At 59.7% G+C, this 26,144-nt stretch overlaps 1 protein-coding gene across 1 annotated transcript; it reads right to left on the bottom strand.

The window, feature by feature from the left end:
* On the bottom strand, positions 1 to 21,549 carry LOC101519216 (microtubule-associated serine/threonine-protein kinase 1). The gene is made up of 27 exons (XM_058657627.1): positions 21,373 to 21,549; positions 21,057 to 21,154; positions 19,614 to 19,702; positions 19,212 to 19,287; positions 17,363 to 17,441; positions 15,389 to 15,549; positions 15,195 to 15,270; positions 14,775 to 14,984; positions 14,055 to 14,156; positions 13,834 to 13,966; positions 13,668 to 13,738; positions 10,230 to 10,315; positions 9,931 to 10,139; positions 6,226 to 6,364; positions 5,978 to 6,110; positions 5,632 to 5,797; positions 5,400 to 5,501; positions 5,122 to 5,244; positions 4,574 to 4,683; positions 4,121 to 4,254; positions 3,786 to 4,039; positions 3,487 to 3,696; positions 3,088 to 3,317; positions 2,708 to 2,830; positions 2,471 to 2,604; positions 1,392 to 1,579; positions 1 to 1,271 (listed from the first exon to the last, which is right to left on the bottom strand). Exons 1-27 carry the CDS (start codon positions 21,547 to 21,549, stop codon positions 1 to 3), a joined length of 4,884 nt encoding a protein of 1,627 aa, XP_058513610.1.
* Between the last annotated feature and the right edge of the window lie 4,595 nt (positions 21,550 to 26,144).

The raw sequence follows: 26,144 nt of genomic DNA, 5'->3' as shown, positions 1-26,144 counted from the left end.
TTACGGGCCTGGGGAAGTGGGGCTGGACGCCCCTTTTTTGGCCGGACCTGCAGGGGCCACAGCTTTGGTGGGGCCCTGTGAGGTCAGCCCCACTTCGCTCTTGGCACCTGGGACCAGGAGGGAAGCGGATGTGGCCGGAGGCCCTGCACTACAACCAAGTGCACTTTTGCTTGGGGCAGGGGAGGAGGTCTGGGGGTCCGGAGCGGGCTTGGGGGAGACTGGCTTGGAGCGGGAGCCGCTCAGCGTGGTTCGCTCCTCCACCACTTCCAGCACCCAGCGCTCCCGGCCTCGGAGGGCCTCGGGCGCAGGAGCGGCTGGGGGCGCAGGGCCCTGCCCACCCTTGGAGTCCATGATGCCCAGCTGGGGCGCCGGGGTCTTGGCTCCGGGTCGCGCGGGCTCCACTACAATAGACACCGGGGGCGTGCCCGCTTCCCCGGAGCTGCTGCGCCTGCCGGTCTCGTGCTCCTGCACGGGGCTCAGAGCGGCCTTGGCCACAGCCCAGGGTCCCCCAGCAGCCACTGCGCCGTCTTCCGTCTGCACGCTCTGGTGCCGCGTGCAGCTGCCAACATCCCGCTCCAGAGTCCTGCCCCCGGGGGTGGTCGCGCGGGATGGAGGGGTGCAGGCCTCCGTGCCGCCCGGGGACTCCTTCTCCTTGCTTGTGGTGGCAGGTGGCCGAGGTGTGCCCTCGGGCAGCAGCATCGGGTCCGTGCCCAGGCTCAGGGGCGATTCCTGACGGCCCAGGCGGCGGACCGCCACCTGCCCTGGGCCTTCGATGGGAGGCGTCTCGCCGTCGGACTCTGCCAGGCTGTGCAGTGCCAGGTCACCGTGGAAATCCTTGCGGAAATCCGGGTGGCCCACCTCGAGGCTGTGTTTGCGCAGGGCCCCCTTCTTGTCGGCACCCAGGGAGGCACCCAGCTTCTCGGCCGACTGCACACGCTTGAGCAGCGGCGAGCGTGGAGGCTCCGCGCTCTTGGGACGTGGGCGCACGACGGGCGGCGAGGAGTGCAGTTTAGCCGGGAAACTCTGCGTGGTGTGCGAGCTGCCCACCGTGTGGCCGGGTAGCGGCGGCGGCGACGCCTGCGTAGGGGACGGCGTGTGCGCCAGGGGGGACAGCGGGATGTTGCCGGCCGATTTGCACCGCGCTGAGCGGTACTGGCGGTGCAGCTTGGGCGACAGGCCATGTAGCGTGCTGGGCCTGATGTGGTGCGAGGCCGAAGACGCGGGTGAGTTGGGGGTGCTGGAGGCGGGCGAGCTGCTCTGCGAAGAAGCGCCTGCGGGGCGCAGCCCGGAGCAGGTGCAGGGAAGGGCTCGATGGAGGACCAACTCCGGCAGAGGGTCTCACCCTCCCAGCCCCTGCACTGCCCTCCCTGGGCCCAAGCACCTGGCCTTACCTAGGTAGGCGGAGTCGGGCGTGGAGCGGTAGCTATGCGTGGGCGAGCGCGCCGGCAGCCCGTGCGTGGGCGAGCCAGGGAGGCTATCGCTGGATGACAGCGAGCGGTTCAGCGACGAGAGCGAGCGGCTCGTGTGCAGGAGGTTCGACTGCTTTGTGATCTTCCGGAAGAGAGAGCTGCGCTTCTTGCTGGGGGACAGGGACGGGGCCACCTAGCCTCGACCTGACCCCCCCTTCCCACGGGAGCTCCGGGTTCCTCCCACTTCTGACTGCACAACGCGGGGTGGGGGCGTGACCTCCCACCCTCTTGGCCCCTCCCTCTGCAGCTAGACAGAAAGAACTTCTCTTAGTTCAGTCCCACTATGGGATCTACCCACTACCACCACCTCCAAACCACCAAGAGGGACAGTTCTTTTATTTCTGCTCCACCCACCTCCTTTCTGGCCCCTCCCAGACTAAGCTCTCTCCTGCTCCAACCCACCTATCCAGGCCACGACAAAACCGTCCCTTTGTTGGGGGGGGGGAACGACCCACCTAGCCCCGCCCACTCTCCTCTGGCCCTTCCCCGTGCAAACTAGAAACACCCATCCAATCTCACAGCCAACCCCCTGGGTCCTGCCCACCTGCAGGACTTCCTCCCTGTATCATTAGAAATTCACTCGTTTGTCCTGCCTTGCCTAGCTCCTCTAACACGCTCTGGTCCCCACGCCTCTCATCCGGGGGTGGGGGAGACCCTTCCAGCCCCACCCACCCCTCCTAGTGCCCTTCTCCAGCCTGTAAGGAAAGGAGTGACTCGCGCTGGCTCCACGTTGCCTGGCATGCGCCCCTGCGTCAGTCATCCCTTCCACTTCTGTCTCAACACATCCCTGAGGGCAGGGACACCCACACACACATCCCCCCAGTTTTTTGGACATGCACACCTGCTGTCCCCATCCCCACCAACGCCTAGCGCAGCCTCTTTGCCTGCCTCTTCTCACCATCCCAGCGCCGCCCTCCTTCTGTCCATCCACCCTCCCCCGCAAGCCCTCCTGGCCTTGGTCCACGGCTCCGAGGGAGCAGGTCGCTGGTCCCTCTGCCCACCTCTCCTGGCCCTCCTTAGCAGGGCGCTTGTTCCTCCGGGCCATTTTAGCCTTGTAGCTGCTGCGCCTGGCAGGGCCAATGCGGATGGAGGTATTCTCAAAGGGTGTGGTCGTCACTGCCACTTTATTGCCGCTCTAGGGAGGAGTTGGGGGTGGGATGGGGAGAATGCTAGGTCGGAGACTGTCCGGGGCTCCCCCCAGCCTCGGCCCGCTCACCCCCACTTTCTCCTACACTCACCTTAAGTATCAGTTCCACGACTTCAGGATGCACCATGCCATGCACGGGCTCGCCGTTGACGTGGGTGATGAGATCTCCGGCACACAGCCCTGCCTCCTGGGCCGGACCCCCTTCCTCCACGTGCTAGCCAGGGGGGAACCCCATAAGGTGCAGGGTTAATAGGATTGGCCACAAGGAAGGGGTGTCCCCCAAGCTTAAACACACCAGGCACTTGACTCTCTGGCAGCAGATGAAATGGCAATTTTTACAGATGGAGGAACTGAGGTGTTGGGTGCGCGGGGCGGGGGGTGGGGGAGGACCTCAAAGTTGCAGGACACTGAAGGATCTCACCAGGGGTGCCTTGCTCCAGCCATCGCCACCTCGCACCCAGGGGTGCTCACCCAGACAATGTGGTGGACACTGTAGACATCCGAATCTCCCATGTAGACACGGATGGCGCGCAGCGTGAAGCCATACTTTTTGCCCGAGCGTTGGATGGTGATGGGGGAGCGCAGCCCGCTGACTGCCGGAGAGTAGTCCCGGCTCGGGGAGGAGTCTCGCGAAGACGGGTTGGAGGAGAGAGAGCGCGGCGACATGGGGCTAGCGAGTGGGGAGCCTCCATGGGGGTCCACTGAAGACACAGAGCCGGAATCAGAGATCAGGGTTCTCCCCCCATGTCTGAGCCTCAGAGCAAAGATCTCAGCGCAGACGCTCATTGGTCCACCCCAAACACATCTTATTGGCTTATCTGGCCTTCCATAAGGGCAGAACCTCCCTGCTACCCCGGGGCCCACCATCACCTGCAGGGATCATGACGGACAAAGCGGTGGCTGAGGCCGACTTGATGACTTTGCCTCCGGTTCGCGCCGGCCGCTTCTCCGCCGCAGGGTCGCCCGACAGCTGCTGGTGCCGCGCCCGGCGCAGCACCAGGTCATTGGTGGCCCGAGGGCCTCCTGTAGGGTCCCCATCCTTTGAGGGTGGACAGAGCTCACCGGGGCGGGGGCCATCAGCTGCAGCGAGCAGCAAGCAGGTGGTTAGGGCTCAGCCCCAGGTCAGGGAATGCTTTATGTATGAGCAGAGGAGGAGGGGGCTCACTCACCAGCCTCGGAGTTCCCAGAGCTGGGAGGACCTTCTAACGGGAGTCCCTCTTTGGAGGCCCTCGTGTCCAGCGAGCCAGAGCCGGGCGGGTCAGAGCTGGGCCGGGGAGGTCTGCGCAGCCGGGCCTCATCGTCGTCCTCTTGGGGGGCACTGATGCGGCTGGGCTCCAGCAGGGCTGAGAAGCGGCGGCGGGCTCCCAGAGGGGGGCTGGCCTCGCCCTCCAGGAAGCTGGCCTCAGATGCTGAGAAGCGTTTGCTGCTGGAAGGGCAGAGGGGGCCCGGTCAGAGGGGGACAGGTCCCTCTCGGCTCTCCGCTCCTCCTGCCCGGCTCACTCACATCTCTGGGGAGCCTCCTCTCCACGTCTTCTCACGCAGGGTCAAGCCTCCCAGTCCCTCCCGCTTGCCGCCCCCTGTGGCTGCCACAGGGGTCTTGGGCTCGTGCTGTGATAGCTGTTCCATACTGCTGTACACCTGCAAGGCAGAGGGACAACTGGGGTGTGGCCCATCCTTGATCCCTAGTCAATCAGACAAGCCCACCCCCGACCCACCTTAGGACATCGCCCAACAACCTACAAATCTGCTCAGGCCCCACCCCGTCAGGCCCATCTGCTCTGGTCCTGGCCAGGCTGTGCTCCATTAATACCCCAAGGCCCCATTTCGCCTAGCCCCCGTGCCTCTCTCAGTAACCCTCATCCCTTGAGAATTTGGCCACCGGGACCCAGTTCCCCACAGCCTCTCCCCCACCTACTTGCACCTGCCACTCCCACCCAAGCCGCGCCCTGTGACCCACCTTGCTGAAGCGAGGGGAGCAGGAGGAAAACTGGCGGATCTCCACGGGCTCCTCCTCTGTTGTGTCATCTTCGTCGTAGGAGTTCACGTGGTGGTACCTGTCCGAACGAGCTGCGGAGGCAGGAGCAGCCGTGGGCTGCCACTGCGGGTGTCTCCCCCACCCCCCAAAGGGAAGTGGGGTGGGAGGTCGTGAGTCCTCCTCCCCTCTCCCCACCTGGCCACGCTCCTGGCTTGCAACCTCCCAGGTGACTAAGGTTCCACCCAGATGCTGGGACCCCGCCCCCTTCAGTCCCCAAGAGGCAGCACCCACTGCGCCGGGCACCTAAGGGTGTGCGTCCGGGCCACCTCAGCCCTGCCACTTCTGGGTCCTAGCAACACTTCTGGGTCAAGCTGCACCCCTACGTCAATCAGAATCGAAGTTCTGCCCCCTAAAATACAGACCCTGGCTGCAGACCCCTGCCCCAAAAGGCCCAGACCCCCTCTGCGGGGCACGCCCCTCGAGCGTGCCAAGCCCCCTGCCCAGTCTCTCCCGAATCACACTCCACTCACTGTCAAAGTAACTGGTGTCATCTTCCGACTCGAGGTGCGGGATGAACTCCGCCTTCTGCCGCAGCAGCCCGGTCCAGTCAAGGTCCCGGAAGAAGCTGTGCTGCTTCACTTCAAAAGCGCCGCCTGCAAAGGCCACAAGGCCGGGTCCACAGGCTGGCGCGGCCCCGCGCCACGCAGCCCAGCCCAGCCCTGGGGGGCCACGGCGCCAGCTGCGCCAGCTGCGAGCGGCTCTGTCCCCAGCGTGCAGCGCAGCACAGCCCTGCCTCCCTTCCGCTCACCTGCCCCCAGCCTGATCAGGGGGTTAGTTTGCAGCAGGTTGGAAATGAGGAGCTGGGCGTCCGCGGGCAGGGCCTCGTCCCCTTCTGGCCACAGGATATCATCTGCAAAGCCGACAGGGGCTAGGGGGCGCCGCGCCGGGGAGGCCACGGCCAGGGCATGTCCATCTCCCACATCTCCCGGCCTGGGGGAGTAGGGGCGCCTGGTCGGCTGGGCCACGCACGTTCCACTTACCGCTGATGACCTGGCCAAACAGCTCCTCAGGCGTGTCTCCAAAGAAGGGCACGCAGCCCACCAGGAACTCGTAGAGGATGATGCCCATGGCCCACCAGTCCACCGGCTTGCCGTAGCCCTGGCGCAGGATCACCTCTGGCGCGATGTACTCAGGGGTGCCACACACCTAGGGGCGTGCCGGCCGTCAGCCTGCGCCCTGGCCCATCACCTGGGGTGGGGTCCCCCGGGAGAGCTGTCCCTGCCACCCCACCCCGACCTGGTCCTGCCTCCATGGAGCCCTGGGTACCCTCCACTCCTGGCAAAGCCCCACCCACCCCCAGCCACACATGCAAGCATGCACGCGCACCTGTTTGTCCAGGAACTCGCGGGCGTCCTTTTCGATGTGGCCTTCGTACAGGTTGGTGGTGAGGCTCATGAGGCCCATTTTGGACAGCCCGAAATCCGTGAGCTTGATGTGGCCCATGGAGGTGATGAGGAGACTGCAGCAGCGCCAGAGGGGGAGAGGGTGTGTCGCCCACTGAGGCCTCGCCGGGTGGGCAGGGGAGGGGCGGGCGGGCAGGCGTGCAGGGCAGTGGGGGGAAGGTCCAGGCTCACTTGTCCGGCTTGAGGTCACGGTGCACGATGCCATAGTTGTGTAGGTATTCCAAGGCCAGGACGGTCTCTGCAAAATACATGCGGGCCATCTCCACGGGCAGGGCCCCGATGTTCTTCAGCAGGGTGGCACAGTCACCGCCTGTGGGCCAGGGAGCGGACCCCCATCACGTGAAGAGAGAGGCCCCCTTGGCCCGGAGTCCAGAGCTCCCTGCATGCCCTGGCACTGGCTCAACCGCCTGTACCCATTATGCAGCTAAGAAACACTGAGGCCCCCAAAGAAGTTTTTCTGAAGTCACACAGGGCACACGGCCTTCTGCTTTTCCCATGCCCTTAGCCCATGTGACAAGAGAGAGATGCGCCCATGTTGCTCGCAAAGGGACTTGTGAGGGGTTGGGTTGGGCACGCAGAGAGCTGCGGGTAGAGGGGAAGCATCCAAACCCTCAAGGTCACCGTCTTTAAAATTCAGGTTCCTGAATCCCACCAGGCTTGCTACAGGCAGCATTAGTGTTTATGGATCAATTTGAAAGTCAGAATTACAGAGTGAAAGATAAAAAGACAGAGAAAGACAATCTTCCCAGATGGGGACGATGGCCAGAGCTAGAGTAAGGTGGAGCCAGGAGCCAGGAGCTTCTTCCGGGTCTCCCACGTGGGTGCAGGGTCCCAAGGCTTTGGGCCGTCCTCGACTGCCTTCCCAGGCCACAGGCAGGGAGCTGGGTGGGAAGTGGAGCAGCCGGGATTAGAACCAGAGCTCACATGTGCTGCCAGCAGCTTTTCCCACTGTGTGACAAGGTGGGGTCCAGCACTGCTGTTTTGTCTCTCTGCACTGACATTTTTTTCCTTCTAAGGGTTAGACCTCACAGGTGCTGCGGTAGAGCCGGGGGTGTGGTTCCGGTTGCCCCAGTGAGGCAACTCGGCATCCTCCCTTCTTCCTTGCAAGACCTGCCCATGTGCCCCCAGGTCGGCTGGATGACCACTTTGCTCTGCCAAGAGCTGGCCTGGGGGAGAAGCCTGCAGGTGTGGAAGGAGCACCCACAGGGGATGTGTTCTCAGCACCCAGATACAGCTATTCCTGAAGGTCACCGAGACTTTCCAATCACATTTTTTTTTTTTTAACAGAAAAAGGATTTGCTGGCTTTCAGATGTTGGCCAAACCACCCTTCTGAAAGCCAAGACCAGGAGCCTGCTTTTTGCCACAGCTCCAATTCATTGACTCCTAAGCCTGCTTAAGCTGAGAAGCAAGCAAACTATGTTGAATTCCAAAGATTCCCTGGGGGCTGGGCGGTGCGAGGGGGCACGTGTGGCAGCTACTGGGTGGGTACTCCATCCACCTGAGAGACCCCCCTGTTCCCCTTCTCCGCCTTGACCCTTGAACTAGTGCAGTGGCCAGCCTCCTCTGCTTAGACTCCCCCACCAGTGACTTCCTGTTGACTTTGGAAAGAAAGCCAATGCCATTCAGACAGTGAAAGCCCCCTCCACCCACGCCCTGGACCCTCAGCTCGACCCTCGCTCTCCGTTTTCATGCCTCCTACTATGTGCCTCATTCACTCCCCGGGCTACAGCTCCGCTGGCTTCTTAGTCCCCACCTCATCTATTGTCCCTGTGCCCAGTGGCTTGTTTTGGTCATGGCCGTGAGACAGGCCAGCATGTGATGTGCAAGGGTCAGCTATTGGAGGAACCGTGGGGAGAATGGGCGGAGGTAGCTACCTAGATAGATAGATAGATAGATGAAATGATGGATGGATGAATGGAATGACACATTGGTTCAACTGGCTAAGCCTTCACCTTCCTAGTGCCAGGATCCCTTATGGGCGCCAGTTCTAATCCCAGCGGCTCCACTTCCCATCCAGCTCCCTGCCTGTGGCCTGGGAAAGCAGTCAAGGATGGCCCAGAGCCTTGGGATCCTGCACTTGCGTGGGAGACTTGGAAGAAGCTTCTGGCTCCTAGCTTCAGATCTGCTCAACTCCAGCCATTGTGGCCATTTGAGGAATGAACCAATGGAGGGAGGATCTTTCTCTCTATCTCTCCTTCTCTCTTTAAATCTGCCTTTTAAATAAAAATAATATAAAAAAACCCATTTTCTTTAAAGAACAACGTTGGGTGGATGTATGGGCGGATGGATGGGTGGCAGGTAGATGGATGGGTAGATGGATGGATATGTGGGGGTGGATGGGTGGATACACTGAAGGATGGGTGGGTGGATGGATGCAGCAAAGATGATGGACGATAGATAACAAAAGGATGAACTGGTGATGGGTGGATGGGTGGATAGATGCCTACATTGATGAGACAGATACTAGAGTAAAGGTTTGGAGGCTAAAACTGTGTCTAGCACATGCAGGCCTGGGTGCCTGCTAACCAGGCATGCATGGGTTCATGGATGAGCAACAGGTGAGTTGAATGGATAAGCAGATGAATGGAGGGAGAGACACAGAAGATGGGTAGGTGGAAGGAAAGTGCAAATTCCCTTCGCTGTTAGTAACCACATATCCATATGCTATGTGCAATAGAATGGGGAAATACACTGGGTAACAATGTATTAATATCGCTTCATCCGTTGGAACCAAGACATCAACACAAAACGCAAAAACCAGGGGGACTCCCACAAACATGTGGAAATATTTTTCTGAAACCCAGAAATACCTCTGAAACAAATCGGTCTGTGGCAAGCGGAGGGGACATTTGACTGTGTTCCGTAATCAGAACACTTGGGGACTGGGCCCCAGCTCAGACCCCGGGTGCCAGGAGACAGTGGGGATGGCTCCGGGACTTGGGTCCTTGTCACTCATGTGGAAGTCCTGGCTTGAGTCGTTGGTTTCTGGCTTCACTCCTGGCCTCTGGACATTTAGGGAGTGAACCAAAGATGAGGAACCCACCTGTCCCTGATAAACAAATAAAAATAGACTTCCATGTTTCAGGTAATGAGATAATTCATCTGAAAGAGTGACAGAGGTTTGACCTCCAACTGGCCACAGTCAAGAGGCAGGAGCTCCAGGCGAGTCTCCCATGTGGATGGCAGGTGCCCGAGCACTTGGGCCATCGCTGCTACCTTGGCCAGTGTGTTGCCAGGGAACTGCATCAGAAGCACAGCAGAAGTGGGATTTGGACCTCAACACTCCCGCATGGGACAATCCCAGCATTGCAAATGGCAGCTGAACTTGCTGTGCCACAAATCTGACGCTCAGAAATGTTACAGTGAAGACCACTTGCAGCCAGTAGACGCGTGATGGGCAAATGGGTACACGGATGGATAAACTGATTGAACACTCAAGAACAGATACACGGATGATGAACACAGACTTGCATGAATAAACAGAGCTATGAGGACACTGTTTGGGGCAGTGTTGAATACACCGCTTGGGCCACAGGCATCCCACATCCAAGAACCTGCTTTGAGTCCTGGCTCTGCTTCCAACCCAGCTCCCTGCTCATGGGCACCCTGGGTGGCAGCGGGCGAGGGCTCAAGGGCCTGGGTCCCTGCACCCGTGTGGGAGACCAGGAAGAAGCTCTTGGTTTTGGTCTGGCCCAGTCCTGGTTGTCGGGACCATTTGGGGAGTGAACCAGCAGGTGGAAGATCTCTCTCTCTCTCTCTCTCAAGTATGCTTTTCAAACAGATAAAACAATAAGTCTGACAACATCACATCCTCTGGACAGTGCGTGAGCGCGCCCTCCCGCGCCCCACCCCCGCAGCCCCCGAGGCAGCCACACCTTCCACGTACTCCATGACCATGCAGAGGTGGCGGCGCGTCTCGAAGGAGCAGAACATGCCGACCACGAAGGGGTTCTCGGCGAAGGTCAGGATGTCGCGCTCCACGAAGGCCTGCTGGATCTGGTTCCGCAGGATCAGGTTCTGCTTGTTGATCTTCTTCATGGCGAAGCGCTGCCGGGTCTCCCGGTGCCGCACCAGGTACACGGCGCTGCAGGGGGAGGGGGCGAGGACCGGCCGTCACCTCTGGGACACCCGGCCTCCGCCGCCCGCCCCCCTGCCAGAGCCCCGGGTGGCTCACCCGTAGGCGCCATTGCTGATCAGCTTGATGGTGTCGAAGTCATTCTCCCCGGGGGGCTTCTTGGCCTTGGAGGTACCACTCTGACCCTGGCAGGGGAGACCATCATTACCATCACTGCGACAGCAGGGGAAACTGAGGCACGGTGTGTGTGTGTGTGTGTGTGTGTGTGTGTGTGTGTGCGTAATGGATCAGCAGGTGAACCCATTCCATGGGACAGAAATAAATGAGTACAATCCCCGTGGCAGGTGCTTTGTAAACTATCAGAATGAGGGTGGGCCCACCGTGATAGCATAGCGATTAAAGTCCTCGCCTTGAACGTGCCAGGATCCCATATGGGTGCCAGTTCTAATCCCAGTGGCCCCAGTTCCCATCCAGCTCCCTGCTTGTGGCCTGGGAAAGCAGCAAGGGAAGGCCTAAGGCCTTGGCACCCTGCACCCACATGGGAGACCTGGAGGAAGTTCCTGGCTCCTGGCTTCAGATTTGTTCAGCTCCAGTTGTTGCGGTCACTTGGGGAATGACCCAGCAGATGGAAGATCTCCTTCTCTCTATATATCTACCTGTCCAATCAATAAAATAAGTTTTAAAATGGAGGGGAGACGGAAGATGGCCCAAGTCCTTGGAACCCTGCACCCATGTGGGAGATCCAGCAGAAGTTCCTGGCTCCTGGCTTTGGATCAGCTCCGCTTTGGCCATTGCGACCATTTGGAAAGTGGATCAGAAGATGGAACATCTCTCTCTCTCTCTCTCTTTCCTTCTCTCTCTAACTCTTTTTCTCTAACTCTTTGACATAAGAATAAAATAAGTCTTTTTAAAAAATGGCAAGATGAAATTATGTCATCACATTTTGGGGGTATAAGGCAATGGCAACCAAGGATGGTTTACCTCTGAGACACTACACGAAAAGACTGATGGGATATGAAAAGTGTTGAACCTGTATGCTCCTAAGAACACAGCCTAACAGTGGCTGATTTTCCAATGGACAGAGAAAGAGAAGCAGCCGAAAGCAAGGATTCAGGACCAATCTTTCACAGAGCATAACATTAATCAGGCAAGAAAAACGAATAGGAAGATGGAAGATTTGTATCACTCAGTTCAACGGAGTTAATACAGGGTCCTACGAGTAGCAATTAGAGATAAATACCTTTTTTAGAGTTTTAGACTTTTGAGTGATGTCATTCCATTACCTATTCAAAAAATTAAACAAATGCATGCACAGGTGAGACTCTTTGAAATATATAACTACACAGAGCAAGGAAAGGGTGTGTGTGCGCACGTGTGTGTGTGTGAGTGTAGAGAAACCATTGGACAACAAGCTTACAACGTCAAATGACTGCACATTCCAGGTAGACCAGGTGTTGGTCATGAGTAGCTGCTGTGTTGGGGGAAGTAGGTACCCCAGAATACAGGACAAAAATCACCCAGTGGGACCACCACCTGCAGTGCCGAGGTAGGTGCTGGTTTCGTATCTTGGCTGTTCCACTTTCCATCCAGCTCCCTGCTTATCCACCTGGGAAAGCCGTGGAGGATGGCCCAAGCACTTGGCCTCCTGCACCCACAGGAGAGATCTGGAAGAAACTCCTGGCTCCTAAACCAGCCCTGGCCAGGCTCTCCCTCTCTGTCATTCTGCCTCTCAAAAAAAAAAAAAAAAAAAAAAAATTTCCCCCTAACAAATCTGATTTTTGTTTTTTTTTTTTTTTTTTTTTATATTTCAGGTCCAAATGGACGAGAGACAGGCCACTTGGAAGATCTGACGAGGGTGGGGTGGGATTACGGCACATTTCCCCATTCTCAGAGCTGCCCTTCCCATAGGGAGACAGCCTAGGAGGACACGGGATGACTGAAGGGTTACAGAGTTTCCAAGGCAACCACATTTCCTCTCCTGGTTATGCCCACAGGAAGTGAAGCAAGTTTGCCGAAATCGGTGCTTGTGAGTAAATGCTGAGAGCAACTCCATTGCCAAACAGAGGACAACCCAGTGTCTACCACTGCTCCTGGTCCCGCCATCCACCCAGGACATCACTCAGCTATGACAAGGGACAAAGCCTGATGTGCGCCAGAGCACGCCCAGGTCTGAAAGAAATACGTGGGGACAGGCATTGGGGGCATAGGGGGTGCAGCCACACCTTGGGACCCCCCACTTCTCAGACCCAGATGTTGATTCTGGTCCTGCTGTTCTGCTTCCGATGCAGGCCCCTCACAAGCTGCGGAAATGGCCTTGGGTCTCTGGCACCCACCACAGACGCCACGGAGGGAGCTCCTGCCTCCTGGCTGTGACGTGGCTCAGCCTGAGCTGTTACGGTGTATTTGGGGATGCACAATCTCTCTCTTTCTCCTTCAGATAAAAACACGACGCTAACTGACATGCCGGCGAGGAGAGGCCTCAGAGTGAACAACCTGGTTTACGTGAAATACCCAGAACAGGTAAATTCCTGTTGAGAGAAAGTGGGTCCAAGGGCTGGCGCTGTGGTGCTGGGGATTGAGGTGCCACTTCCGACCCCAGCAACTTATCCCAGCTGCTCCACTTCCCATCCAGCTCCCTGCTGGTGCACCCGGGAAAGCAGTGGAGGACGGCCCAAAGCCTTGGGACCCTGCACCTGCATGGGAGACCCAGAGGAAGCTCCTGGCCCCTGGCTTCAGCCTGGCCCAGCCCCGCCTATTTCAGCCATTTGGCAAAGGAACCAGACAATTGAAGTTCTGTCTCTCCTCTCGCTCACTCTTGCCCTCATTCTCTCTGTAATTCTTGCCTTTCAAATACACAGTAACAGACTCGGGGAAACGATGAGTCAGACTGACTGCTCAGCATGTGCGGGGCGTCCTTCGCGGGCATGTGGGGGGAATGCCATTGTTGTCAAACTAGACAGATTATGAATGTACTCACTGCTTCTAAACTGTGTGTATTTCAACGTTTAAAAGAATAAAGAAGGGCCCCAGCGCGGTAGCCTAGTGGCAAAAGTCCTCGCCTATGCATCTGCCTGGATCCCATACAGGTGCCGATTCTAATCCCGGCAGCTCCACTTCCCATCCAGCTCCCTGCCTGTGGCCTGGGAAAGCAGTTGAGGACGGCCCAAAGCTTTGGGACCCTGCACCCGCGTGGGAGACCCGGAAGAAGCTTCTGGCTCCTGGCTTCAGATCATCTCAATTCTAGCCATTGCAGCCACTTAGGAAGTGAACCAGCAGATACTTTTTCTCTCTTTCTCCTCTTTGTAAATCTGCCTTTCCCATAAAAAATAACATATATATATATATATATATATATATATAATTTTTTTCATGTTTCATGTTAGGTGTCTTCCACTAGGACACGCAATTCCTGGGAACAACGAGATGTTACCACCTCCATTGTACAGATGCGAAGACTGAGAGGTGGGCTGTGAGACCAAGAGATGTACACAGAGCCCCCAGGGCAGACAGCTGGCACATGACCCCCCACCGCCTTACCTCCGAGAGGTCGTCGGGCTCTGGGGTGTTGGAGCCTCCACTGTCCTGCTCCTCCAGATGCGCCGCCACGTCTAGGGAGGGGCTGAGAGTGAGGCTGGACTGGCCAGCCCCCCGCGCGAGCAGCCTGGCGCTCCCCGCACGCCCTGCCCCAGGGAGGGGGCCGCACCTGGAAAGGGGTCCCGCGTGAGGCCGAGCTGGCGGATGATGTAGCGCGGAATGTCGGTCTTGAGCAGGTGGCCCTCTTTGGCGTGGCCCTCGGCTGCCTCCAGCAGATGGTAGAATTCCTCGGGGTTGAACTCCTAGGGGTGAGGCAGGGCAGGGGTTGTGGGGGTCTCCCTGGGCTCCCAGGTTCCGCCCCCAGCTCCCCACCGCGTCCTGCCCCCTCACCAGGCACTCCAGCAGCCGGGCAGGCCGCGAGATGATGATGAGTAATTTCTTCACCAACTGCGTGACAAAGGCCACCTCCAAGCTTTCGGAGCGCTCGTAGGCCTGAGCAGGGGGGAGAGAAGGGCCCAGGTGACGGGCAGCTCACAGGCACCCTGAGTCAGCTAGGTGCCCGGCACTGCCCTCCACAGTGCACCTGCTTGGCGGTCCCATTGCACGCCTCAGCAAACGTGGCCCCAGGGGTTGTACAGTGGAAAAAAAAAATTGCAATGATAGGGGTCAGTGCCGTAGCATAGCACAGAAAAAAAATGGCAACCGTGGTGCCAGCATCTCATATGGGCACCACCTGGAGTCCTGACTGCTCCACTTCCAGTCGGACTCCCTGCTCATGTGCCTGGGAAGGCAGTGGAGCATGGCCCAAGGGGTTGGGCTCCCGCACTCAAGTGGGAGATCTGGAAACAAACAAACAAACACAACACCTCTGGCTCTCAGGACCAGCCCAGCTCCAGCCACTGTGGGCCTTTGGGAAGTGACCCAATGGATGAGGATCCTTTAAAACAAAAATCTGCTTTTACATCACAGCTTCTTTTTTAACCCTTGGATGTCCAGCTTCAGCCTAGCTCGCGGCAGGTGCACGCGCTAGCTCCCCTCGCCCCCGGCCACACATACACCAACAGCTGCAGAAATGGGGGCGGGCATCCTTGGTCCTCCACGAGCACTCACGTCTTGCAACAGCTTTTCCAGGTTCTCCTGCAGCTCGTAGAAGTAGACGGTGGTGATGAGACCCTCGCGAGACTTGGCCAGGCAGTCTCGGGCCAGCTCAATGATCTGATGATGAATAAAGCTGAGTACACCGTCCGCCAGCGGCAGCACGCTGTCGGGTTCGTAGGCGCGGGCGAAGTCGCGCAGCTTCTCCTCCATCTGCGCCGTGGCCTGCAGAAGGAATGAGAGGCACGGCGTTTGGAGACGGGTGGATGGCTAGGCGTGCTTGTAGGCAGTGACTGTGGAGAGCTTGCTGCCAGCACCGGGCGCGCTCCGGCTGGCACAGAGCCGAGGCCGGCCGGCAGCAGGTGCAGGAGGCACACGGAGCCCCCATGACAGCAGGGGGTGAGAGCGAACCAGCCCATTCTCCCCCAGTCTCACCTTGGGGAATCTCTCCTTGTAGACATGGTTCATCATGACGATCTCGTTGTCATAGGAGGAGGGCGAGCGCCCGGGGCTGCAGGGACAGAAGCAGCGGTACCATATGATCCAGTCCCTTGCCTCCGAGCTGCACCCCAACTACCAGCGTGCAGGTGAGGGTTGGGGCGAGCGGCGGCTGGACAGCGCCCGCGCACCTGAGGCTCCGGGAGCGCGGCCGCACCGCCGGGGAACGGCGGCCGCCATCCTCGTCCGTGACGCTCTCCGTGCTGCCGAAGTGCTTCGAGAGGAAATGTAGCTCGTCCACCGTGGGCTGGTACGGCAGCTGATGCAGGCGCTCCTGGGAGGAGCAGGAGGACTGCAGGGGGCAAAGGGGCCAGGGTGGGGGGGGGGAATGGGTGGGTGGTGGGAGTTTCAGGCTGGGAACATTTTGGGAGGACCCCTCGCGCCCACCCGGGCATGGCGGTCTATGACCATCAGCTCCCAGCATCCAGCAGGATAGGGCTGCAGAGTGGCAGGGAGCCTATTCAAGCTGGTCTTACTTACCCCTCCACTGGCCAGAACCCTCCACGGCTCCCAGGTCCTCACGGGACCCCACAAGGCCTGGCACGCACATCTGTTCCCCTCTCCTGCTTAGCCCTGACCCGTTACCATCACCACCCACCCCTCTGCTGTTCCAGCAGCACCTGGCTCGCACAAGATCCTAGAACGAGCAATGGGCGCCGTTGCCTTAGGGGCTGCCCAGGACACACACCCCCACCCCAGGGAGGCCTCTGCTGGCCACACACATGTCCTCGCCAAGCCTGGCTTCCCCTCCTGCTGGCTGCCTCATCTCCTGTCATATTGCATCTTTATTTTTATCACTGGTTGCTATCTGCCCTTCCAAGCCTGGCATACAGCTGGCCAAACACAGCTGGCCATTGCAGAGACACAAGGATGTCCACGCCGTTCAGCCTGCAACCACAGTCATGTTTTACTCTGAAAGATTTATTTTAGGGGCTAGCACTCTGGGATAGCAAGTAAAGCCACCTGCAGCACCAGCATCCCATAGGGCACCCGTTCGAGTCCCAGCTGCTCCACCTATAATCCACCTCCCTGCTGATGTTTCCCGGAAAGCGGCAGACGACCACCCAAGTGTTTGGGACCCTGCACCCAGATGGGAGACCCAGAAAACACTCCTGGCTCCTGGATCTGCTCAGCTCTGGCTATTGCAGCCGCTTGGGGAGTGAACCAATAGATTGAAGATCTCTCTCTCTCTCTCTCCCTCATGCTCTCTGTAACTCTGCCTCTCAAATAAAATAATCTCTAAAAAGGATTTATTTTATTACATTTGAAATATAGAGCTTGAAACAGAGGAATGAAGGAATTGATGTTTTCAAAAATAATTTTGGTTACACAAATAAATAATTAAAAAAAATAATAAGTTTGAGACCTTCAGCAATGGCTCAATTAATTGCAAGCACCGCGAACCCATATGGGCACTGCTTCATGTCCCAGCTGCTCCACTTCCCATCCAGCTCCCTACTCACGCACTTGGGAAAGTAGTGGAGGATGGCCCAAAGCCTTTGGGATCTTGAACCCATGTAGGAGCCCAAGAAAAAAAAGCTCCTGGCTCTTGGCTTTGGCCCCAGCTCTTTGCGGCCATTTAGGAAGCGAACCAGCAGACAGAGGATCTATCTTTTTCTGTAACTCTGCCTTTTGAACGAATAAGCAAATCTTAAAAATAGAAATGCGATAGCCACTTGGTGCTGTCCTGTAGGATTTACAGCAAAATCCACCTCCCAGCCTTCGCCAACAGTCCCAGCAAGGTCAAGGACAGGGTCTTCATCACCTCTTTTCTTTGTCTGCAATCCGGAGGTGTGGCCACAGAAGGCTGCTTTCACCTTCCCAAATGTAGCAAGTCCTCCTAGGCTTCTGGAACTTCTCCATTGGCTGATCCCCCTTCTGGAATATCCCCACCCTCCACGGCAGCCTTCTCGGGCTTCTGGCGATTGTCACTTGCAGCCGCTGTGTGGTCGCCTGCCCTCGGGTTATTCCCATCCCAGCTCCAACCACTCCTCATGTTTTAACTCCCATCTTCCTCCCCCCCACTTTCCCCACCATGGGTATTAAAGGTGGGGGGAGGTACCCTGAGGGCGCCACCCTCACACCCACCCACCGGCCCCACTCACCGAGACTGTGGAGCTGGGCGTGTTGGTGCCATAGCCAGAGGAAGGGAGGGAGGCCAGAGACCAACGGCGTCCGTCCGCCCTGGAACCCAGCCACAATGCTCAGCAGTTTTGGGGTGCCCAGAGGTCACCCCCATTTTGTGCCCCTCCCTCCCCAGGGGTGAGAGAAGCCACGACCAGTGGTAAGCACAGGAGCAGAAGTAAGGGGCATAGATCTGCCACTGTGAGATGCGAGTTCCAGGTGAGCCTTCCACACAGGGACTGGGGTCTCCAGGTGGGACCCAAGTCTGCCTCACCCCTTGGCCCTGCTTGGCTGTCATCCCCATGATGAACTGGGCCACTCAAGGGAGTCATCCCAGAGAGACCCTGAAGTCCACCTATGGTGAACCCCATGAAAAAGCTCTCCTAAGGAGAGCCCCAAGGGTTAACGCGCCAAGGAAATCAAGTTCAGAGCTTGCGATCTCACCCAACACACACACACACACACACACACACACACACACACACACACACACAGGCTGAACACGAGGCCGGCACGCCACCAGGCAGTACACTGTCACACACGCGCGCAGACTGCTATGGCGGTGCGGTAGGTTCGGTCCACCCCCTGGTGGAGTGTCCACTTCCAGTCCAGCTGTTCTGCTTCCCTGTCAGTACACCTGGCCAAGGCAGCAGCAGAACGCCCAGGCACCGTGGTGCCCTCAGACGAGGCTCCTGGCTTCAGCCTGGCCGTGTCCTGGCCAATGTAGCCATTTGGGGAGTGAGCCAACAGATGGAAGCTCTCTCAAAGCGTTTGAGACAAATAACCTTGTCTTTCCAACACGATGTGCACGTATCCGTGCAAACACTCCCCGACACGCTCACATTCACCCAGCTTACACGCTCAGGGCGCCCTCCTCCTGTTACACACGGCGGTTCTCATTGCGCCACACGTTCATTCACAGTCCTACAGCCCCACGCACGGCTGCACACACCCACGGTACTCATGGAGGCACATGACGGCTGCCACATTCATAATCTCACACAGTGACACGTCACCCCGCCACCACCACCCCCACGGCCCTGGGCACACAGCCACACACCCACTTACACACACTCCTGTATACACCACCACAGCCTGCTGCCTTAGCGCCCTGCACCCAACTCCATGGGCCACCTGCTGTGCCCGTGGGGCCTGGGTCTCCCACATCAGCCCTTGCCATGACCAAGCTTCTCAATGGTCAACCTGCCCTGCTCCACCCAGTGGGTAAGGGATACAGCATCATTGCTCCGACCCCAAGGCATAGCAGGTGTCTGAACATCGCTTGGTAAAAGAGGTTGGAATAAGAGTCTTGTCACACCTCTTGGAGATGCCCAATAAGCTTCTCCCCAATGTATGACAGCAATCTGTTCCTCAATCTTGCCTCCCCCAAATCGCCCCTTGGAAAATGCAATTGCAATTAGAAGCCCTCAGGGGGAAATCTGAGCTTCCCCCAGCCGCCCTCCCCCCAACCTTGGAGACCAGGAATGCCCTGGATGGGCAACAGCGTGCGCGCTCTGCGCCTGCGCACCTCCTCTGGGCAGCCCGGGTCCCGTTGCTATGGAACCGCCCGGCCAAACAGAGGGAAGCGTCGGGGAGACACCCGCCTCCCCCACCCCACCACCGAGTCCCAGGGCGCAGGCGCACTGTCCGCTCAGCCGCCTTGGAAGCCCTGCCCCTGCCAGGAGGGACTGCGGTTGGCACCGCCCCCAGGCTGCACACCCTTAGGGTCCCTCCAGGCCGAAGCGTGGGGACAATTAGGAGGAGGACAGATGGCAGCCCAGACGGTGGGTGGGAGGGGAAAGGTGGCAGGCCAGGGCTCTGGGGACTCACCTTCGCGAGGACGCAAAGGAGAAGTGGGAGGGGGTGTTGGGGGAGAAGTTGCGTGGGCTGTCCAGAGGACTGCTGCCTGTGGAGCAAAGACGGGGTGCTGGAGGCCATCCCATCAGCTTCCAGGTGCCCACAGCAGTGGGGGCCCCCTAGACCTCCTTGGATGTGAGCCTCGACCCTTTAGCCGTCATCCTGCCTCTCTGACCCCGGGGGCGTCCCTGAGTCAGTCCAGCCACCTTTCCGGGAGATTTGGAGATGGCCCCATGCTCCGGGTGTGGGTTCTCCATCCTGCCCCCATCTCCTGTCCACTCCACTTAACAAGGGCTCTGACAGAAATAACTCCATTCCTTCCCCTCGCCATTGGCCCAACCTCCTACGGGCTGGCGCGTGCCCATCGCCTCTCACCCAAGTGTCCCGGCAGTGGGGAGTGGGGTCGCGGCAGCGTGGGTGACGTGCTGGTCAGGATGAGGCTTTTCCGGTTACTGGTGCGGCAACTGCAGGGAAAGTGAGGCGAGAGGGCCAGGCCAGGCCGCAGCCCAGTGAATCCCTGGGCTGGACCCAGACATCCCACCCACCCATGTCAGATCCTGTGTGTGTGTGCTGGGAGGTACCCCCACCTGGAGGAGGAGGCAGTCGAGTGGATGGCAGCGGATGCCATCCCCGTGACCTGTATGCGTTGTGGAGACATTGCCAGAGTGGATGGTGACGGTGGCTTTAGGTGGGTGGTAGCCTGTGTGTCCACATCACCCCACGCACCCGTTTGTGCAGCATTCTGGGGTCCAGTGTGGCCTGACCTGGGTGGGCCTTGTGTGCGATCCCCTGGGATTCTCCATGTGTTCCCTCCCCAGGGGCCAGCGTGCCTTGGCCTGTGTGACATACATGCCTATCTGTAAAGTGTTGTGTGTTATGACATCATTGGGTGCTTGGTTGTGTCCTTGCCACTGGGTGACCTCCCTGTGTGCAGGTGTAGTTGGCCATACAGGTGGGATGGGAGAGGATGCATTGGACACAGAGCCTGGGGGGATGGGGGGCCTGACCTGCCACTCTGTGCGTGGCTCTGGGACCCGCGTGACCCAGTAATGCGGCGGCCACCCCAGAACCTCTGGGCCACGGGAGCTGGTGTGAGTGTGCGTGACATCATGCCCGCCCGCCTGCCTGTGTGGCACTATTTTCAGGATGAGGCTGAGTTTTTGAGGGGGGAGAGGTGTGTACTAGGAATACAAGCCCCCACCTAGCCCGCTCCCCAGCCTCCTTCCACCTCCCGAGACCCCAACTCGGGAAGAGGGAGGCCCCCTCCCCCAGCTCCAGCCGCAGTGACTGAGCAAATCAGGTCCAAGAGCACGCGGTGCGTGTGGGGTGCGGGGTGGCCAGGCTGTCGCTATTGTTCTGGTAGTGCCAAGCACCCCCCCACCTCCCCATCTTCCCCTACCTCTCCCCACCTCACCCCACCCCGCCCTGGGGGCGGCCTGAACCACACTGCCCGCAGACAAAGACCACCATAACCTTCCCCACCCCGCACCACCCTCACCCCTCCCCGTGAGGCCGTCCACTGCAACGTGCAATCTTCCAGCCCCCACCCCCACCCCCAAGCCTCGGCCCATGTCGTCCCCGTCCTCGGCGGCGGGAAGGAGCAGCGCGGGCACCTCTGTCTGGTGCAGCTGGACCCAGGAGCTACAGCATCCCGGGGCCCCGCCCTGCGGCAGCGGCCAGAGGGACGGCGTTCTGGAAAGGCTCGGGGTGGAGGGGAAAGCAGGGGGTCTACCTCTTGGTGCGGCGAAACATACTGCCGCCAGGGAAGGAGGGCATCGAGAAATTGGAAAGCGCAGTCCAGAGAGAGTCAGACATGACCCAGCGGCGGAGACATGGTGGCAGGTGCGTGCGCCGGCGGCGGCGGCGGCAGCAGCAGCAGCGCGGGGAGCGAGCGCGCGGGGCGGAGGCTGCAGCCGCTGCGGGCCGAGGAGAGCGCAGGGGGGAGGGGAAGGCAGGGGAGAGGAGGGGAGGGGAGGACCCTGCGGCCGCGGCCAGCCGGGAGAGGGCGCTGCCAGGGCCAGCGCGCCTGGACCCGCCCGCCTGCGCACGCGCCTGGTGCTCCCTCCGCATCCCTCCCGCACACGAGGGCCAGGCTGCTCCCACGCGCGCCAGTCAGTCAGTCGGCAAAACTCACCTGCTGCTTTTCCGAGGCAGGGGCAGATCCTTCTGGGGAGCGAAAAGGGGTCAAAGGACGGAGGTCAGCGTGGGCCCCTTCACCGTTGGCTGTGGGCTGAGCGACCACCGGCTTCTTGGAGAGGGCAGGGGGGTCCTCCTGGTGACCACTCTTACCACCCTCCTCCTCTTCCTCCATCACCCCTCCCCAACGTCAGGTCAAGTTCGCAGGCGAGGCGGAATCTCAGATAATCTTCCTGAGCTGACAGCTCCGTGTTCATTTGTGGACACAAGACAAGATTTTTGGAGGAGTGAGTGAGACTTAATGGTGGGGGATGTGTGTGTGCGGGGGGGGGCATGATAAAGACTGCATCAAAGGAAAATGGGGTGCTATGATTGACCACGGCCTCAGCTGCAGGTGCCAAGGCCTGGGGTGGAGGGACAGAGCTGTCTAGAAGGTTGAGCAGATAGATGGATGAACTGGCTAGACCCACAACAGAAATACCCTGTTGTCATCCAGATGCACGGAGTTGGGGCGTAGCAGGTAGAGTCACCCCAAAGCGTGATTTGAAACGGGATGCAGAGTGTGACCCCTGGCGACCGTAACCTTCCAGGTTCATGGGGTCCCACTTGTCAAACCTTCAGGAAGTTTCTGTGAGGATCTCAGCCCTTGTCACAGGTGGGCGCTGGGGACCTGGGAGACCCTCTTCTGTGTCCCACAGGCTGACAGGGGGTCACGGGATGTTGCTATGTTGTTGGGGGAGATTCTGACTGGAGGGACATGAGAGACACTGAAGGTGTGCCGTGGAAACTCCTGCAATGAGGTCGAGACCCCTGGCCAATGACCTTGGAGTAGGCCCCTGGTCTGCTTGAACCATCCTTTGGATGGGGCAGGTGCCTGGCACCTTGGCACTACAGTGCACAATCAATGATAAAGTTAGAGAGGACCAGACACGATCATGGCTGGAATTTCTGCATGACAACAGGATGGGACAAAGAGTCCTCCTGCAGTCCCTCAGGAGAGTGGCCCAGAAGGCAACCCTGGCCCTCGCCGTCCTTGACTGACCGGAAATCCACACCGGGTTTTCTCTCCGTCTTAGAGGGATAGGCGCAGACACCCAATGGTCCAAGCGCAGCCCAGGCCTGGACTTAATGGCCACGGAGCCCAGGGCTGCAAACCCCGCAACCTGAGTCTGGGTGGAAAGGGCGTGGGGAAGACTCTAAGCGCCCCTCAACGTGCTACGGTTAGAGAACAGCAAAAATTTTGGGTAGGCGTCACCTCCACCTTCCACCTGCAGGAAAGCTCCCTGTTAAGCAAGAGAGGTTCCATCTGGGATTCCTGGCTGGCAAGGCCCTGGAGGTCAGGGAGACACCCCCCACCCCATTGCGCATGGCCGCGGGGTGTGTGTGTGTGTGTGTGTGTGTGTAGGGGGAGGGTATCCACAGTGGTAGGGACTTAACCCTAATGCCTGCGGGTGTTTCCAAGGCACCCAACTTGGTTAATTCTACCAGGTAGGGAAGAAGAGTTTGGAATGGGTAAGACAGCGGTGGGGGGAAGGAGTAGGGGGTCGCGCTAACTCCCCCAAACCCCGCTCCGATCCGCCAGGGCCTGGGAGGCCTGAGTGGCAGGAGCTAGGGTGGGGTGTGCCGGGACTTTTGCGGGAGACTGGAACTCCCGCGTGGCGCTGAGCCAATGGGAACCTGCGCCGGCTTGGGGGGCGGGAACACACCTCGGAAAGTCTCCCCGCCCACCCACTCCCCCGTTTTTTTTTTCTCCCCCACCGGGACCAGACGGAAGGCACCGACCCAGGATGGTTGTTGCAGTAGCTCAGAAGCCATTCTCCTAACCCAGCCCTAAGGAGGAAGAGAAAGGGGATGGGGGTGCGGTGGGAAAGACCCTCTGGGGTGAGCTTGACAGCAAGCTCCGCCCCCGGGGCACATACACCCGGGGAAGTCCTTCCTGCCGCCTCATCTCTATTTGATCCATCAACTCCAGTACACTAGGGAGATAGGGGAGGTTCCCGAGTGCGGTGAGGGAGTCCAGAGATGGATAAGACCCTGGGGAATGGGGGGCTTGAGTGCGCCTCTCTTTACAAACTCTAGGCATTGCAGGATGCGCTGTGAGTCAGGACCCATCCTGGACTTTAAGGAAACCCCAAAAATGATGACCAAACTGGGGACCCAGACCCCAGGAAGTCTCAAAGGGTGCAACCCCATTAAGCCTTGGGGCCAAGCTTTGACGTGGAAGGGGTGGTGTGTGCGTGTGTGGAGGAGGTGGGCATCGCATCCGGCTTCCCTACGAGCCCCTCACAAGAGAAGATAGAAGATACAAGCAGTCACCCCTTCTCAGAATCGAGTCCCCTCACTCCACTTTGGGGGTGGGTGCACTTATCCTGATGAGAGTTAGAACCTCCGAATCAAGCCCCCAACTCCACTTTGGAGGCTGTGAATGCCTGTTACCACCGCGGTTTGAACCTGCCTTCCCCATCCTCCACTACTGGCTCTCAGCATCCCACTACGAGCAGTGGGCCCACATCGCACGCGCCTGCGCGCAACCTGGCCAGCAACGGCGTCTTCTAAGGCGGCAAGGAGCTAAAAATCGCTCCCGCCCACCCACAAGCTGGGCCGGACTTGAGGAGGAGAGGAGGGTGGGGGCGGTGGTGACCGTGTTGTAGTGGAGGGGGAGGGCTCAAGAGTGGGGAGGCTGTCCCAATGGGGCAGTAGGAGGAATCCCGGTGGCCCAGCAGGTGCGCGGGGAGGGCGCCAGGAGGCAAGTCCCACGCCCTCAAACCAAGGGGGCTCCCAAGGTGGCGAGGGGCGAGGCTGCCGGCACAAACACGTTTACCCGCTGCGGTGGCGCGCCGGCGGCCCCGAGGGCGCCCGCCTGGGGTTGCAACTTTGCCCCAACCCCACCCCAAACCTGGCGAGGGACTCTCAGCCTCCCTATCCTCCGGCTGGCTCACCCGGCGCCCGCCCCTCGGTGGCCAAGCTCCAAGCGGAGCGCGCCTCCAGGGGTTCCCTGCGGAGTCGGGCGGCACCTGAGGGGCGGGGTCCCCCAGCGCAGCTCGAGCCTTGCCCCCCACCCGATCACCCACCGAAGGCCCTGGACAACCGGGAGTGGGGGTGGAGGGGCGCCCCTGGGCCGACCCCTGGTGCAAGTTCTCCAAGCGCCTCCCGCCGGGCCCCGCCTCAGGGCGCCCATCTCTCGCCCCCGACCCCAGCCCTGTACCTGCAGCCTCCGCCGGCGGATCAGGCCGGAGTCGTCCATGGCGGCGGCCGCGGCGGCTTCGGCCCCGGGGAGGGAGGGAGGTGGCGGCGGCGGGAGGAGGGAGGGAGGGAGAAGCCGCGGGGACCGTGGCGGCGGCGGCGGTGGCGGCGGCGGGGCGGAGCGAAGCGGGGCGGGCCCGGCGCCGTCACTGCGTCTGGACGCCCGAGAGCCCCCGTGCCTCCTCGGCCACCGCTGCCCGCGCCGGGGGAGAAGAAGGGAAGGGGCGGGCGGGGCCTAGAAAATCCCCCAAGCTGACTGTAAGGAGAAAAAAATCCTTCCTCCCCGCCCAATCTCGTGGGAGGACCCCACCCCAAGACTCTCCCAGGGGATCCCCTAGGTGGACAACCCCCATCCCACTGAGACCCCACCTGGGGAGTCACATTCCCCCACATGCTGGGGTAGGTAGATTCTATAGGGATTCCTTTTCCAATCAAGGTTCTTCCCCCCATCCTTCCCCCAAAAGCATCTGGGAGACATGTGCCCTAAGCTAAGGGTGGTTCATTCTAAAGCCCCTTCTCCCCGGGTCTCACAGGAGAGGACCACCCTACCCTCTGCATTTTCACCCCATGCCACATTCCCCCACCGCCTTAGAGAGCTACAGGCAGATCTACGGCTCGTGTAGCCCCCTGCACCCCACACAGATCTCCTAATGGAGCCCCGCAGGCCTTCTAGCGACCCCTCCCTACTGGGCAGGATTAAGGCTAGCTAGACCAGGCTGTATTAATAGCCGAGATTAGCTGGTAAATGGGGTGGGGTGGGGTGAGGCAGAAGAGGTTTTCTGCCACCCCTGCCACCATCACCCCATATCACTTCCAGGGTTCACGCAACTGAGGTGAAACCCACGGTGCTATCAGGATTGGGAAAGGACAGAGTTTCACTCCTCCCAGCCCTGGCACAGTGGGGACACTGCGGGTCAGGGCTGCCCAAGAGGAGCGGTGGTGGACAGGTGGCTTCCCGGAATTCGCTGGGAGACCACGATCCCCGCTGGACGGTGTGGGGTGCGAGCGGGTGTTGGCCCAGGGGCGTAAGACCTCGTCCCTCTCGGGTCTCCGTGTCCACGCGGCGAGTGGCGCGCCCTGGGCGCTGGCCACGGTCCCGCCTCCGCAAGCGGCGGGAGCTCTCCGTGGTGCTGGAATCCGCGGGCCGGGCTCGAGGGGGGCTTGAGGTGGGGCTGGTGGAGGGCAGGTACAAGCCGCAAGCTCCCTGGGCCAGGCTCAAGACGCGCTGGTGTTGTCTGGGTTGCTGAGGTCTCCAAGACCTCACTGGGTGCCCGCACAGGGACCTTGGAGATAGGCTGCCTTGGTTCATTCATTGGTTCACCACTTCCTGGTCCTCCCTACTGTGCACCAGGTAGTGTATTGCTGTCAGGACAGGACAGCACAATACAAAAACACCTGCTCTGCCCTGACACACGAGGGAGATGGATCTGTGGTAACACTCATGCTCCTTACACACAAAAACACACAAGCAGGGGCTGGCGCTGTGACACAGCACGGTTAAGCAGCTGCCTGCAATGTCACAGCATC

Source organism: Ochotona princeps, chromosome 33 (genome assembly GCF_030435755.1).
Source record: "Ochotona princeps isolate mOchPri1 chromosome 33, mOchPri1.hap1, whole genome shotgun sequence".
NCBI lineage: Eukaryota > Metazoa > Chordata > Mammalia > Lagomorpha > Ochotonidae > Ochotona > Ochotona princeps.
The sequence above is the reverse complement of the archived record's forward strand: the minus strand, read 5'-3'. Positions and strand labels throughout refer to the sequence as shown.